At 48.8% G+C, this 15,071-nt stretch overlaps 1 protein-coding gene across 11 annotated transcripts in view; it reads right to left on the reverse strand.

Moving 5' to 3' along the window:
- Positions 1-6,159: 6,159 nt before the first annotated feature.
- Positions 6,160-15,071, reverse strand: part of MAST4 (microtubule associated serine/threonine kinase family member 4) — a 619,741-nt gene continuing 610,829 nt past the window's right edge. For all 11 annotated transcript variants that reach the window (XM_027519962.1, XM_027519961.1, XM_027519964.1 and 8 more), the window contains one exon: positions 6,160-14,863. In XM_027519962.1, coding sequence (XP_027375763.1) covers positions 8,682-14,863 — 6,182 coding nt within the window. In that variant the 3' untranslated portion in view covers positions 6,160-8,681. The remainder of the gene's footprint in view (positions 14,864-15,071) is intronic.

A 15,071-nucleotide genomic window follows, 5' to 3' on the forward strand; every position in this document is an offset into this window, starting at 1 on the left:
TATTGCATGTTGTTGCTGCTCTGACAAGCTACTCCTATAAAAATGTGTTATTATTGCATGTTGTAGCTCACTGAGCTGACCGTGCATTTCAAAGTGTACTGAAGCAAACAGCAATGAAGTCCATAAAAACCGACTGGCCTCCATCAGAGGATGCTCTGAATGAACTGCAACTCCCACAATCTGAAAGCAAATTATACCTTTCCTCTGTGCCAGCGGCCCTGACTGCTAACTGAACACAGCACAGACCCAAACGTAGGCATGATCTATGTGTCCATGTAAAATTTCAGGACAGGAAACTGTCATTTTACTTCTACTCATCTAATTCCCCAATAAGTGACGCTTGCAATTTTGAAGTTTATAAATGGCTTTATAATACTTTCATATATTACTATAGGATGCAAGAGGGGTGGCTGACATTGCTTTCCATCTGTTCTGAATGCTGAAGAGAAAATTAACTTGAATTATAGCAAGAGAGGATGTGGTTAGTTCATGACTGAGGGGCGTCCTGGGTGTTGAGCTAGAATCAACTGCCTGAGACATTAAGAATTAGGATGCCTAATACGATGGGAGTTAGTCTGGCTGCAGAGGAGTCAGCAGCCCCGTGTGACTCCCAGAGCTCTCAGACACTGGTTTATCACCAGAATCATTGGGGAAATTCTTTACAGAACAGATTTCCATGTCCCACCCTGTAGATATTGGGATTCTGTTAGACTAGGGTTGGTCTTGGACTTTTAGCCAAATTATTTCATGTAAAATCCTTCCCTTAACTTTATCAAACAGTAACAGAAATACATGTCAGATTCCATGAGCTAAAAAACTAGGCCATACCCTATAAGAGGAAATGTCCCAACAAAATGGGAAGAAAAGGTTAAGGAGGCTCCCAGTCCAAGAGTGAGGCTCCTGGGCAAGCAGCTCATTAGTCTCTTCTGCCATCACTGCCAGGCCACAAGCCTCTGTTCCTCAGCTACCTCGTTCTGCCACCTACCCATCCCCACTCCATTCCAGCTACTGACAACTGGAAATCACTTATTGAATACTGTGGGTCTTGAAAAAGGAATTTGGAATTTGGAAAATTCAGCAGTGGCCATAGGACTGGAAAAGGTCAGTTTTCATTCCAATCCCAAAGAAGTGCAATGCCAAAGAATGTTCAAACTACGGCAAAATTGCATTTATTTCGCACACTAGCAAAGTAATGCTCAAAATACTCCAAGGTAGACTTCAACAATACGTGAACCGAGAACTTCTAGATGCACAAGCTGGATTTAGAAAAGGCAGAGGAACCGGAGATCAAATTGCCAACATCTGTTGAATCATAGGAAATGAAAGAGAATTTCAGAAAAACATCTACTTCTGCTTCATTGACTATGTTAAAGCCTTTGACTGTGTGGATCACAACAAACTGTGGAAAATTCTTAAAGAGATGGGAATACCAGAGCACATTACCCGCCACCTGAGAAACCTGAATGCAGGTCAAGAAGCAACAGTTAGAACCGGACATAGAACAATGGACTGGTTCCAAATTAGGAAAGGAGTACATCAAGGCTGTATATCGTCACCCTGCTTATTTAACTTAAATGCAGAGTACATCATGCAAAATGCCAGGCTGGATGAAGCTCAAGCTGGAATCAAGATTGCCAGGAGAAATATCAATAACCTCAGATATGCAGATGACACCACTTTTATGGCAGAAAGCAAAGAGGAACTAAAGTGTCTCTTGATGAAAGTGGAAGAGGAGAGTCAAAAAGCTGGCTTAAAACTCAAAATTCAAAAAACTAAGACCATGGCATCTGGTCCCATCACTTCATGGTAAATAGATGGGGAAACAATGGAAACAGTGACAGACTTTATTTTCTTGGGCTCCAAAATCATTGCAGATGGTGAGTGCAGCCATGAAATTAAAAGATGCTTGCTCCTTGGAAGAAAAGCTATGACCAACCTAGACATATAAAGAAGCAGAGACATTACTTTGCCAACAAAGGTCTATATAGTCAAAGCTATGGTTTTTCCAATAGTCATGTATGGATGTGAGAGCTGGACAACAAAGAAAGCTGAGCACTGAAGAACTGATGCTTTTGAATTGTGGTGTTGGAGAAGACTCTGGAGAGTCCTTTGGATGGCAAGAAGATCAAACCAGTCAATCTTAGAGGAAATCAGTCCTGACTATCCAATGGAAGGACTGATGCTGAAGCTGAAACTCCAATACTTTGACCACCTGATGCGAAGAACTGACTCATTTGAAAGACCCTGATGCTGGGAAAGATTGAAGGCATGAGGAGAAGGGGATGACAGAGGATGAGATAGTCGGATGGCATCACCAACTCGATGGACAAGTTAGAGCAAGCTCCGGGAGTTGGTGATGTGCAGGGAAACCTGGTGTGCTGCAGCCCACGGGGTCACAAAGAGTCGGACATGACTGAGCAACTGATCTGAATCTATCATTTTTAAATTTGGTTTTAAAAAGCCATTATTACTCATGAAAAATTAAAGAGTGAACTACATTGAACATTCACCTCTTGCTGCCCACCTCTTCCTCCATTTTTACATAATATTTTCTAAACACTTGGCTGTTCAAGACATGATACTAGATCTTGCAAAGGGAAGCAGAGGACAGGGAACCACCTGAGCATTCATCCATCTCCCCCTTCTCCATTCATGTCAGTTCATGGGCTTTCTAAATGGCTTGGGGAATTCTTTTTTCTCTTTCTACTCTTCTTGGAAATGATCTAAATATACAACAAGAGATAAAGGATTAAATAAGGTAAGGAAAGACACTCTATGTTCTTGGGTGGGATAAGAGCATAAGTATGCTGATACTACATGGAATTAAGAAACACAGATTAAAATAAGATAAGGTTATATCTAGTAGTCTGGCAAAAAAAGGGAGACTGGATACTAGTGTAGATGGGATGTGAGCTTATAGGAACCGCACACACTGCTTAGGGGTGTAGACTGGTGTAGCTATTGTAGGACCACGAGGCAAAAATTCATCAAATTAAATACATCACCCACCAATCCAATGCTGGGTATGTATGACAAGAAAATTTCACAATTCCACAGTGGTATTCAGTGCAGCATTGTTGCTTTAGGGGCGAGTTTAAAGCCATTTGAGGGGTCATCACTAGGGAAATGGGCATTTAAAACATCTAAGATGCACACCCTGAGGCATCATCCAGTAACTAGAAGTGGTGAGTTAGACACAGCTACAGCAATGTAGCTGAATCTTAAGCATACAGTGTTGGAGGAGGTCATGGAGAAGACATGATCACCAATTGACCTGAAGTTGGACCCATCAATTGGAGTCTCCTCATCCCCCTCCCCTGTCCTCATAAAGTATGTGTGGTGCTCCCACAGGAGGAGTCGTTTTCAAGGACTTGGCCTTGAGAGCAAGGTGCCGAGATCATCTGTACGTTATACATGCCTGAATCCTGTTAAGGCCTCTATGTTAACTTTTAAGACCCTGGCAGGTGGGTGCAGAGATCCCCTTGTCCTGTGGCCACTGAAGAGAAGCCTCATCGGTGAGTTCCCCTGCTTATAAACCTGCCACCTACCACTTTGGGGCTGCTGTCTCTTCGGTCTCTCCATGTCTTCCATGTATGAGAGCCAGTGAACCAACATATAGACCTTAACAGAAAAAACAAAAAACACCCAAATGACTTATTAACATGATTTCCATAAATTAAAAATACATGTATACAGAAAAATGATACTTACATTTTTTAAGAACACAAACAATTAACGGTTGCCTATGGGGCAGGAGGAGGCTGGATGGGAGTGTAGGGGTAAGTTAAATGAATCCTGGCTCCAAGTTCGATGAGCAGGATGACCTCAAACATCCAAGTCTGAGGTTCTCTACTTGTGCACGTGTACATGAGAGAAAATACTGTGTCACGTCTTTAACATGAAATACTATGTGGTCATTACGTAGTATTGCAGGATACTTAGAGACATTGAAATCTATTTTTGACTTAATACTAAGCAGAAGTTACCCAACATCATGCCTCTATTATTTCTTTCTTTTTTTTTTTTTGGTTAAAATAAAATTCCATATAAATTGAAGAATAAAAGTGTCTGGGGAAGGGCAGTGACTTTTTTTTTTTTTGCTTTTCTATATTTGTAATTTGCTTTCATTTGACCATGTATTGCACAATAAAGAAAAATAAGAATTTTTAAAGACTTTTTTGGTTTTCACAATAGCGCAAGAATAAAGAGATGGTGAGGATTTCCAGTACTGAAAAAGGAGGTGGGCTTTTTCTAAAGCTTTGCGATTTCAAAGGCAAAAGCTTAAGCCCAAGCTTCCTGGATTGCTCTCGCCTTTCCCTTGAGAACAGAAGGAGCCATGGGTGTTCTAAGGATCCCCTTTGGAAAGGGACGGCAGGCCAAGGGGCTGAGGGTCATCTTACTGGGTGGCACTGAGCTCACAGACATGGGAGGCCATCCATAGGAGCTGCCCTCAGTCCCCCACACAAGAAAATCTGCCTCCAGCCAAGGAAAGTCACTGCAGCACAACAGTTTCACACAGTATTCGTATTCCAAAGAGACAGAACTTCCAGGCAAAGGATATTTATTTAGACAGGTTACAGCTGGAGGAGATGGCGATGCCAGCTCACATATGAAGGCTGGGTAGTGGCAGCATGCTTGCTTTAGGCCTTGCAAACAGCTTCTGTCTTCACCTCCAGGTTCTGACAGCCATCTCTTCAGTGCTTCAGTGAAACAGCCAATGACTTTGGGAGATGCTTTCAGCTTTATAATATTACGAGCCTTTTTGTAAAGCTCTGTGGAGCAGTTCCTAGAAACCGTATGCAATGGGTCTTCTTCCTTTTCCCCTACATCTGAGCAAACTCGATGGCATGTCACAAAACATACAGGCAACTTCGGTCTTGGGAACAGAGCCCCTTTTTGATGTGTTTGCCTGCATCCAAGTATTGGGATCGACAGCCCCATTGCAGCCTATGACGTTATGAGAGGGCGGTCTTGTCTTGTGGAATGCATGGTCCCAGCAATTCATGAGATGCTGCTGCATGTTTTTTTTTTTTTAATGGTGTTAAAGCCTCCAGTCCAGGGTCTGAGGTGTATGAACTACCAGAGAAATTGAACCTGGGCCAAATGATTGATTTTCAGTATAAAAAAAAGAAATGAAACCAAAGTTCAACAAAGCTGTGGTGATTTCCAGCTTTCCTAGATATATGAGATGCATACAACACTAACTGAGGAAGGAGGGTAGAAAGAGAAAGGAATACACAAAATGATGACATTGAGCAAAGTGTTAAGAACACACTGGTAGGAAGGAAATTAAATTGAGTGAACTGCCCTACCATTGAGTTGCTTAATGTCCAGCCTACACTGAAACAAGCAAATTTCCACAGTTAATAGAGCTATACTTTTTCATGTAACATTTGTGTTGCGAACCAAAAATCTAGAAGGGAAATTGCCTACTGATTAATTACAACTAATAAAGGATCCCTATTACAGAGAACGATTAGCTTCCTTGGCTCATGGCTTCCCACTAATCATCAAGTTTGTAATTTTGCATGATATGATTTTTCTGCATATAAACTTAAAAAGAGAAAATGAGGTAGCTTAGATCATTCAGAGGGGCCTGGATCTGAATTCAAGTGCATGATACCTGGTAATGTTTAGAATGGTCAAGAGCGTTAGAACCAGAAAAATCGACATCCAAAAGTAAGCTGTCTTTACAGGGTGTGTTAAGCAAATCACACAGCCTGTCCGGGCCTGTTTGCTCCTCAGTAAGATGGGGATGCCATCACCATCTGGTTTGAGGCTGGTGTTGGGGCTCAGAGGAGATGGCAGATAAAGCCCATGTCGCCCAGCACTAAGCGTGCACACAGTCAGTGTAAGACTGCTTCTTGCCATCCTGATGTCTTATCGGATGGAAGGAAAAGAAAGATGAGAAAACACAATGGTAACTGATGGAGCAAAGTTTTGGGAGAACTGAAGGAGGAGCTGAGTCTACTTAAAGGCAGACAGTCTTGAAGGAAGGAACACTGTTTCAGTTTTTTTAAATTAGCAAACCTTTCCGCTTTCCACTCACCAAAAGGGAGCTGCAGAAAACCTCTGTTTCCACAACAGAGTTCTGTTCAGTCATGTTTTGGAGATGCTATGCATGTGCGTAGATGGGGAAAAAAAATAACTTAATAGCCATTATCTTTTCATGCTAAATTTTTATTTCAATGTTATGCAACTGCATAAGTATAAATATTTGTTCAATATACAACAATTATGACATCCATAGGGAATTCCTTAGAGAAAATAAGACTGCAAACACTTTATTGCACAGATCCTAACAAACTTTAAGCTGGTAAATCTACAGCTGGGAGTACTAGCGAGGAGCACACCTTACAATCACAGGAGACCGACCGAACAGAACACAGGAGAATTTCTACCATCTGACTGGAGAGGTTCACAACAAACAGGTATTACATGAATGCAATCTTAGGGACTCGGTAGCCATCCAAAATGCAAAAACATATTTGGCAAAAATGATAATACACTATACAAAATATACATTTTAAAATATCATTTGTAAACAAGCAGCTAGTTGTGCTTTAAAGAAAACTGGACAGTTAAAAAGCAAAGGCTGTAAACCATACACTACCTCCCCGACAGACCTGTCTAGATGTCTGGGTGCAGAAGGGTTGGGTTATGACAGCCGCCGATTGCAGGTATGAATTATAAATGTTGAGACCATTTTTGAAATCTATGTAAGTTCTTTCAAAATATTTGTTTCTTCTACAATTCACAACACAGTGATGGGGAATGGCTAGAACCTCATGGGAAAAAAATTAGGGGCAAGGAAGAGAGTTTTTTCGTCACTGTCAACTCATTTTACAATGAAGGACAACCAAGCAATTGGTTAAGTTATGCCTTTGTTTTTGGAGTGGAGTTTACAGCCTCTCTAAATGATTTACAGTCCACAGGGATGTAAGATGATGCTGTGCTTCGGTGAACAATTTTATAGCCTGAAGATACTCAGATATCCCTGCGGGGAGGGGGGTTGGGTGCTGGACTAGTATTTACTGGTGATTTTTTTCTCTTACAAAACAAAACGAAAATCCTGCTATGGATCCCAAGCATCTTATAAATACTTATCTGTGTGTATTTTCTCTTAGTGCCTTAGTACTTATGTCAGTGAGTGCCCTCTTACAATACAAAACGAGCCACCAGGAAAACTGCAACAAAAACACAAAGACCCCCTCAGCACTAAAATGACTGGACAAATCCTACATATTCCATGGTATACAAAATTTAAATAAGGCTTAGCAAAAGTAAAAAGGACAGTCACATTCAAGCACCAAATAGCTCCAACAAGTCTTTTTGTTACAAAAATGCTGCTCTTTATTAATACAGTATATATTTTTTTTGCATACAAATAAAGAGACCATGTTATGAAATGTATGGAGCTACTTGATGCACCAGGAATGAATGTGAAACCCAGGAACTTGCTAAAAACAGCAAGCTTCATCTACAACATAAGGCCCCAGCTATGTATTAAAATGTATCTGATGTCCTGATTATTCCTTAAAATATATGCTATGATGCCAAACTCCATACCCCCTCCACTTTTCCTCAAAAAAGCAAAGTGAAAGCCTCTTCCAATGCCTAGTGCTTATTCATCAACCTAAATACGAGCAGGTTCGTGTACGGCCAGTTATTTTCTTTTTTGTTCAACAGCAGGGCGGGCGCAGAACTACTACAAAACGTGTGCTTCTTGGACTAGCGACTCATAGCATAAAGGCCTGAGTTTATTTAAGAGCATGAGAAGGAGGGAAAGCAGAACAGAAATAAAAGTCAACGTGTGTGTATAGCCCTCGCTCTACCTCTGGTGAAGAGTTGACACCCACACCCACACACAAGGACAACTGGCCTTGGAGACAGTTGGGCCCAGGATCAAAATGGCCATTAGTGAAATGAAAATGGCTAGCTCCATCTGTTGTGGCCATTCCTGATGGAGGAGCATTCCAGATGCAGTGATTCGAGTTTTAGATCTGGAAATATAGGTAGCCAGATACAGTGCTATCAAAATTTCTGGTTAAAAATACACATACACACTCACAATCTAGTGTATTTCAGGCTTTCTTTCACCATCAACTCTACTCAGAATGTTTTAACTTAGAAAAAAATGTAGCCTTGCAAGAGTCTTTTCAACCACAGACCAAAACACGTGGGTGGATGTGTATATACACGAATGTGGGTGCATCTATATTTTAACAAACACCCAGTTTTAGCCATTTCGCTTCATGACTTCGTGATCAATGGTAGAGCAAAAATCCTACTTAAAAAAAACCCAAACGTTGTAGTAAATGACACCATCAGCAGAAAGGTATCAACTCTACACCCCAAACCAAACACATTGCTAGATATTTACAGAGAAAGTCTTTTCCCTCAACAACCCTCAACCTCAACCAGAAAGAATTTTTTTGTTTGTTTGTTTGTTTTATTTTGTACAAACACTATCTGGTAACAGTTTGCCGGTTCCAATTTGGGAAGGCATTTGGAAGAAGGTCCCCTCTTTCTCTGTCTCTTGTCTCCTAGCTTCTTCAGTGAGGCTCCAGGCTCTGCCGATAGCAGGGGGGGTGGTGTCCCACGACGCTGGTTTCCAAGGTAGTCAAGACGCAGTTACACACGCAGGGTGGGTTTCCCCAGGACCGCCCGGGCCTGCCCCGTCACAAGGCCTTTTTGTGGGGGCTGCCGCGCAAACTCTCTTTCCCCCGCCTCTGTCGCAGCCCAGTGTCCTTCTCAGAAGGAAGAACGATGGGGCGCTCAGTGCTTGGAGCGGGGGACGGCTTGGCCGCCTCTCTGCTCACGTTCTGGTTCCTGGTCTGAGCTGGCTGGGTGGGGGCTGGCTCTTTCCCTTTGGTTTCTCCCACGGTGGCGGTTACTGAGAGGGCCCTGTCCCGGTGGCTGGTGACCACCACCAGGCCAGGGCTGGGGTGCTGGGACTCCAGAGTGATGGCTGAGCTGCGGAAGCATGGCAAGGAGTCGCTCTTGGTCATTTGGGTTCTGCCATCCCCACCAGGCAGGGGTTTCTGCTGGTCCCTGCTGCTGGAGGCTGGGGATTCTGCTGCAGGCCCAGCAGCCTTGGCAGAGGAGGTGTCGCTGGAGGTGGTAGAAGTCTCTGGAACTGCTGGTCTGGCCTCGGGAAAGCCACAGGAGTAGCTCAGAGACTTCTCTGGGAGGGTGGCACAGCGGAGAGAGCTCTGCACCGTGGCTGAAGGTGACCGCTTCATGCCGCTGGGCTTGCTGGCCTCGGTCAGTGGCTTCTGGGGACTGAGTCCTTTCCCCTTGGCCTCTGGCCAGCCCTTCCCAGCGGCTGCTGCCGGCTTCTCTGTGCCCTTAGGCCCAGCCTCGCTGTGCACCGAGGACAAGCCGGCCCCCAGCTTCTCACCATCCGCAGGGGTGTAAAGTGCTTCAGTGCATTTCTTGCCTTCAGACTTGCCAGCGTCGGTGCTGGTGGCCAGAGGACTCGGGCTCCTGTCTGTCTGTTTGCACGGAAGGGGACAATCTTTCACAGTGGATGGTGTGGGGGCCTTTGGAGACAGGTTTTGCCTTTCCCTGAAGGTGGGGAGTTTCTGGTCCACTGACTCACTGGCCCCTAGGAGCCCTCGCCCTGGTGGATGTCCAAGCATCTCCAGTGCCTCTGGGGGACACCGAGCGCTGGTGGGTCTCAGCTTTGTGTCTAGAGGACCCCCTTCCATGGGCAGGGGGCCTGAGTACCCACTGGCTCCCTGGCCAATCACTTCACGGGCTGTGTTCTGGGGATCTGGAAGGACAGGGAACTCCTCTGACACACCCTTACCACTCCCCACCCCAGCTCTGCCGAGGGTCGGAGCGCCAGGCTCTTTGCTCACTGCAGCCTCAGCGCTCGGCTTCTGGGAGGAGAGGGGCCGGTCTGGGAACTTAGACTTTGGAGGGCCCAGGTCGGGGTCAGACCTGGGCTTGTGGCTGCTGCTGTCACTGCGCACAGCAGTGGGCCTGAGAGCATCCTGGAAGCTGGAGTCTATAGCACAGGGCTTGCTCCCCAGCAGAGAGGCAGCAGGGTGGCTGGGCAGAATGCAGTGCTGACAAGCCAGGCCAGGGAGCTCTTTGGTAGGGGGTGGGGGCTGACAGCTACTGGTGAGGTGCTTTTGTGGGGGCTGTTCTTTCCTTTCTGGTTCCCTGGGACCCAGCTGAGAGCTACTGGTGACATGCTTTAGTGGAGGTTGTTCTTTCCTTTCCAGTTCCTTGGGACCCGGCTGAGAACTACTGGTGAGGTGCTTTTGCAAACACTGTTCTTTCCTTTCCGGTTCCTTGGGACCCGGCTGAGACTTACTGGTGAGGTGCTTTTGTGGGGGCTGTTCTTTCCTTTCCGGATCCTTGGGACCCACCTGAGAACTACTGGTGAGGTGCTTTTGCAGAGGCTGTTCTTTCGTTTCTGGTTCCTTGGGACCCAGCTGAGAACTACTGGTGAGGTGCTTCTGCAAATACTGTTCTTTCCTTTCCGGTTCCTTGGGACTCAGCTGAGAGCTACTGGTGACGTGCTTTTGCAGAGGCTGTTCTTTCCTTTCCGGCTCCTTGGGAGCTGCCTGAGAACTACTGGTGAGGTGCTTCTGCAAACACTGTTCTTTCCTTTCCGGTTCCTTGGGACTCAGCTGAGAGCTAATGGTGAGGTGCTTTTGCAGAAGCTGTTCTTTCCTTTCCGGCTCCTTGGGACTCAGCTGAGAGCTACTGGTGACGTGCTTTTGCAGAGGCTGTTCTTTCCTTTCCGGCTCCTTGGGACTCAGCTGAGAGCTAATGGTGAGGTGCTTTTGCAGAAGCTGTTCTTTCCTTTCCGGCTCCTTGGGACTCAGCTGAGAGCTACTGGTGACGTGCTTTTGCAGAGGCTGTTCTTTCCTTTCCGGCTCCTTGGGACTCAGCTGAGAGCTAATGGTGAGGTGCTTTTGCAGAAGCTGTTCTTTCCTTTCCGGCTCCTTGGGACTCAGCTGAGAGCTACTGGTGAGGTGCTTTTGCAGAGGCTGTTCTTTCTTTTCCGGCTCCTTGGGACTCAGCTGAGAGCTAATGGTGAGGTGCTTTTGCAGAAGCTGTTCTTTCCTTTCCGGCTCCTTGGGACTCAGCTGAGAGCTAATGGTGAGGTGCTTTTGCAGAAGCTGTTCTTTCCTTTCTGGCTCCTTGGGACTCAGCTGAGAGCTACTGGTGACGTGCTTTTGCAAAGGCTGTTCTTTCCTTTCTGGTTCCTTGGGACTCAGCTGAGAGCTACTGGTGAGGTGCTTTTGCAGAGGCTGTTCTTTCCTTTCCGGCTCCTTGGGGCTCAGCTGAGAGCTACTGGTGACGTGCTTTTGCAGAGGCTGTTCTTTCCTTTCCGGCTCCTTGGGACTCAGCTGACAGCTACTTGTGAGGTGCTTTTGCAGAGGCTGTTCTTTCCTTTCCGGCTCCTTGGGGCTCAGCTGAGAGCTACTGGTGACGTGCTTTTGCAGAGGCTGTTCTTTCCTTTCTGGTTCCTTGGGACTCAGCTGAGAGCTACTGGTGAGGTGCTTTTGCAGAGGCTGTTCTTTCATTTCTGGTTCCTTGGGACCCAGCTGAGAACTACTGGTGAGGTGCTTCTGCAAACACTGTTCTTTCCTTTCCGGTTCCTTGGGACTCAGCTGAGAGCTACTGGTGAGGTGCTCTTGCAGAAGCTGTTCTTTCCTTTCCGGTTCCTTGGGACTCAGCTGAGAGCTACTGGTGAGGTGCTTTTGCAGAGGCTGTTCTTTTGTTTCTGGTTCCTTGGGACCCAGCTGAGAACTACTGGTGAAGTGCTTCTGCAAACACTGTTCTTTCCTTTCCGGTTCCTTGGGACTCAGCTGAGAGCTACTGGTGACGTGCTCTTGCAGAGGCTGTTCTTTCCTTTCTGGTTCCTTGGGACTCAGCTGAGAGCTAATAGTGAGGTGCTTTTGTGGAGGTTGTTCTTTCCTTTCCAGTTCCTTGGGACACAGTTGAGAACTACTGGTGACGTGCTTTTGTGGGGGCTGTTCTTTCATTTCTGGTTCCTTGGGACCCAGCTGAGAGCTACTGGTGAGGTGCTTCTGCAAACACTGTTCTTTCCTTTCCAGTTCCTTGGGACCCGGCTGAGAACTACTGGGGAGGTGCTTTTGCAGAGGCTGTTCTTTCCTCTCGGGTTCCTTGGGACCCAGCTGAGAACTACTGGTGACGTGCTTTTGCAGGGGCTGTTCTTTCCTCTCCGGTTCCTTGGGACCCGGCTGAGAACTACTGGGGAGGTGCTTTTGCAGAGGCTGTTCTTTCCTCTCCGGTTCCTTGGGACGCGGCTGAGAACTACTGGTGACGTGCTTTTGCAGGGGCTGTTCTTTCCTCTCGGGTTCCTTGGGACCCGGCTGAGAACTACTGGGGAGGTGCTTTTGCAGGGGCTGTTCTTTCCTCTCCGGTTCCTTGGGACCTGGCTGAGAACTGTTGAGGTACTTTTGCAGAGGTTGTTCTTTCCTCTCCGGTTCCTTGGGACCGTCTTTCTGCACAGACTGGAAACCAGAAGGCCTTCCACTCTTCTCACTCTCTGGCCTGGGCGGCTCCAGAGACCACCTGGTAGAAGCAGGTTCCATCTTGGATTCCAGGCCTCTCTCTGCGCCCAGCTCTCTCTCACAAGGAGCCCCCGCAGAGCGCAAAGAGGAGTCCTCTCTGGCCGGCAGCCTCACCTCCTCTCGGCCGTCTCTGGGCTTTGCTCTCCCGCAAGGCCCGCATGCTTTCTCCAAGGCCTGGGTCTGGGTGGAGACATCCAGGCGGGTCCTCCCCACCACAGGGGGGGTTTGGGAGTTGTCGCTGGGTTTAGCAGCTTCTGGGGGACACAGCTCCTTGGAGGGGTCTCTGCGGATGTCGGGCCTCGCAGCTGACCACTCGCTCCCGACTATGGAAGGGCCCCTTTCGGACAACTCTCTCCCACTCGGCTTCTCTCTAGGGGGGACACTTTCAGGCAAGAGTGGGCTGCGGGATCTAGACGTGTTGGCACCTTGGAGGTTCTGCCCTGGGAAGGGAAGGAGCTTAACGTCGGGGCTGTGGTCTTGGTGTTGGCTGGGGTGGCCCTCTCCCCGCTGGGGATGGCTCTCCATGATGGTCGCTGGGGCACGGGCTGCCTGGGAGACCTTCTTGTCCAGCTTCAGCTCTGGGTCAGGCGGGGCAACCACCGGTGAACTCTGCAGACCCCGGCTGGCCGGTGGGAACCGGGGCTCAAGCAGGTAGGATTTGTTCACCTTGAAGCTGGCAGGGGAGGACTCTCTCTGACCCGCAGTGTCAGCCTTCCTCCCTGTGCTGCTGGGGAGAGCGAGGGGCATGGGGGACTCCACATCACTGCCTGGGCTGGGGCTCTGGGCAGGCTCCGGGGAAGGCAGCTCTGTCTTGGAGGCCTGAGGTCCCGACAGGAGAGCGATGTCCAAGGTGCCTTCAATGGGCTTCAGGCACGACACAGACCGCCCTTCCAGCTTATACTCGGAGGGGCTTTTCCGGACAGGCGACTCTGGGGCAGCCAAGCCCGGCTTCTCCGCTCCACTGTCCACCCGGCCAGAAAGGGCCTTGAGAGGGACAAAGGAGACGGCGCTGAGCTGAGCCGCGTGGGCGCTGCCGATGAACGGTGTGCGGGCCTCGGAGGCTGGCGGGGCCTCCTGCTGCCCTCCCACGGGCCGGCCCAGGCTCCCAGGCAGGCAGTCCTGGGCACCAGCTGTCACCTTGGGCTTGAGCACAGAACAGAGGCTCTCGTCTTTGTCTTCAAGGGACATCTTCTTTCGGAGGTAATCGATGTTGGCCAACTTGCCGTCTAACTTCTCACACCGCAGACCCTCCTTGGCCTGGGGGGCCTTCTCTGCGGTGTCCCCCTTCCCGGAGGTGGACCTGTGGGTGGTGTGACAGAGGCCGTCTTGGAGGGTGCTGTGCGTTGAGGCTCGTTTGAAGTCACAGGTGCCCTGGCCGTGGTCCCCAGCTGCCGTTGCCCCCTCAGAGGCGACACCCTCGCTGGCCCGCACATTGGCCTGCTTGTGGAGAGCATCTTTCAAAAGGCTGCACAGGGGCTGGGCCTCCTGCACGGCTGCTTTGCTTTCAAAATGATTTGACCTCTCTGAAGCTTTTGGATAGATTTTCTTGTCTCTCTCTTCGAGCCTAAAAGCACAGAGGTTTTCCAAGTCACTGCCGAGTCCGTGGGGCTTCGGGCGGGATTCCTGTTTTTCCGAGAGCCCGTCAGGTTTCTTCACCACCACCTTGGCCTTTAGCTTCTCTCGGTCCAGCTCGTCCACAGACTCCTGGCGGCCCAGCTTCCGGGACACGGGGCGTTTCAGGCAGCCCTGCTCCACGGGCCTGGCCCGGCTGAGGGCAGGCGCGTCGCACACGTTCTCCTCCAGGCTCTGCAAGGTCACCTCCCGCTGTTGCTGCTCCCGCGGCACCTCCTCCTGGGTGACCTCAAGGCTGTGCTTGCGGGAGCACAGGTGCTTCTTGTCGCCTCCATAGGAGGGAGACAGCTTCTCCTCCGACTGCACGCGCTTGAGCAGCGGGGACCGAGGGGGTTCTGCACTCTTGGGCCTCACGACGTGCCTGACGATGGTGGGTGGGGAGTGCATTTTGCTGGGAAAGGCTTGAGCCATCTTGGAATTGCCAAGTGAGTGCCCCAGCAGAGGGGATGGGGACCGCTGCGGGGAGGTGGGCTGTGGGGTCGGAGAGGGTGTCCGGGCCAGCGGAGACAGGGGGATGCTGCCAGCTGACTTCCGCCTTCCTGACCGGTAGCGCTGCCCGCTGAGTTTGGGCGCCAGACCATGGAGCGTGCTGGGCCGGACGTGTCCTGACCCTGCTGGGGAGTTGGGAGCGCTGGAGCTTGGGGAGCTGCTCTGGGAGGAGTTAGTGCCTGTGGGTGGGAAACAGGACATTGTGAGCAAGAGCCCCCTTCCCCTTTCTTCCCAGGCTTTCCGACCCGAGCTGTTTTAGATAAGGGCAGTGAACTGTCTCAGCATCTCAGTCTAGTGAATAAATACTTTCCAGATAAACCTCCCCAAAGGTTAACCCAGTACTTCCTGTCTTTTCTAAGGGACCGAATAGCTATATCTTCTGACCTT

This window comes from Bos indicus x Bos taurus, chromosome 20, assembly GCF_003369695.1.
Source record: "Bos indicus x Bos taurus breed Angus x Brahman F1 hybrid chromosome 20, Bos_hybrid_MaternalHap_v2.0, whole genome shotgun sequence".
Classification (NCBI taxonomy): domain Eukaryota; kingdom Metazoa; phylum Chordata; class Mammalia; order Artiodactyla; family Bovidae; genus Bos; species Bos indicus x Bos taurus.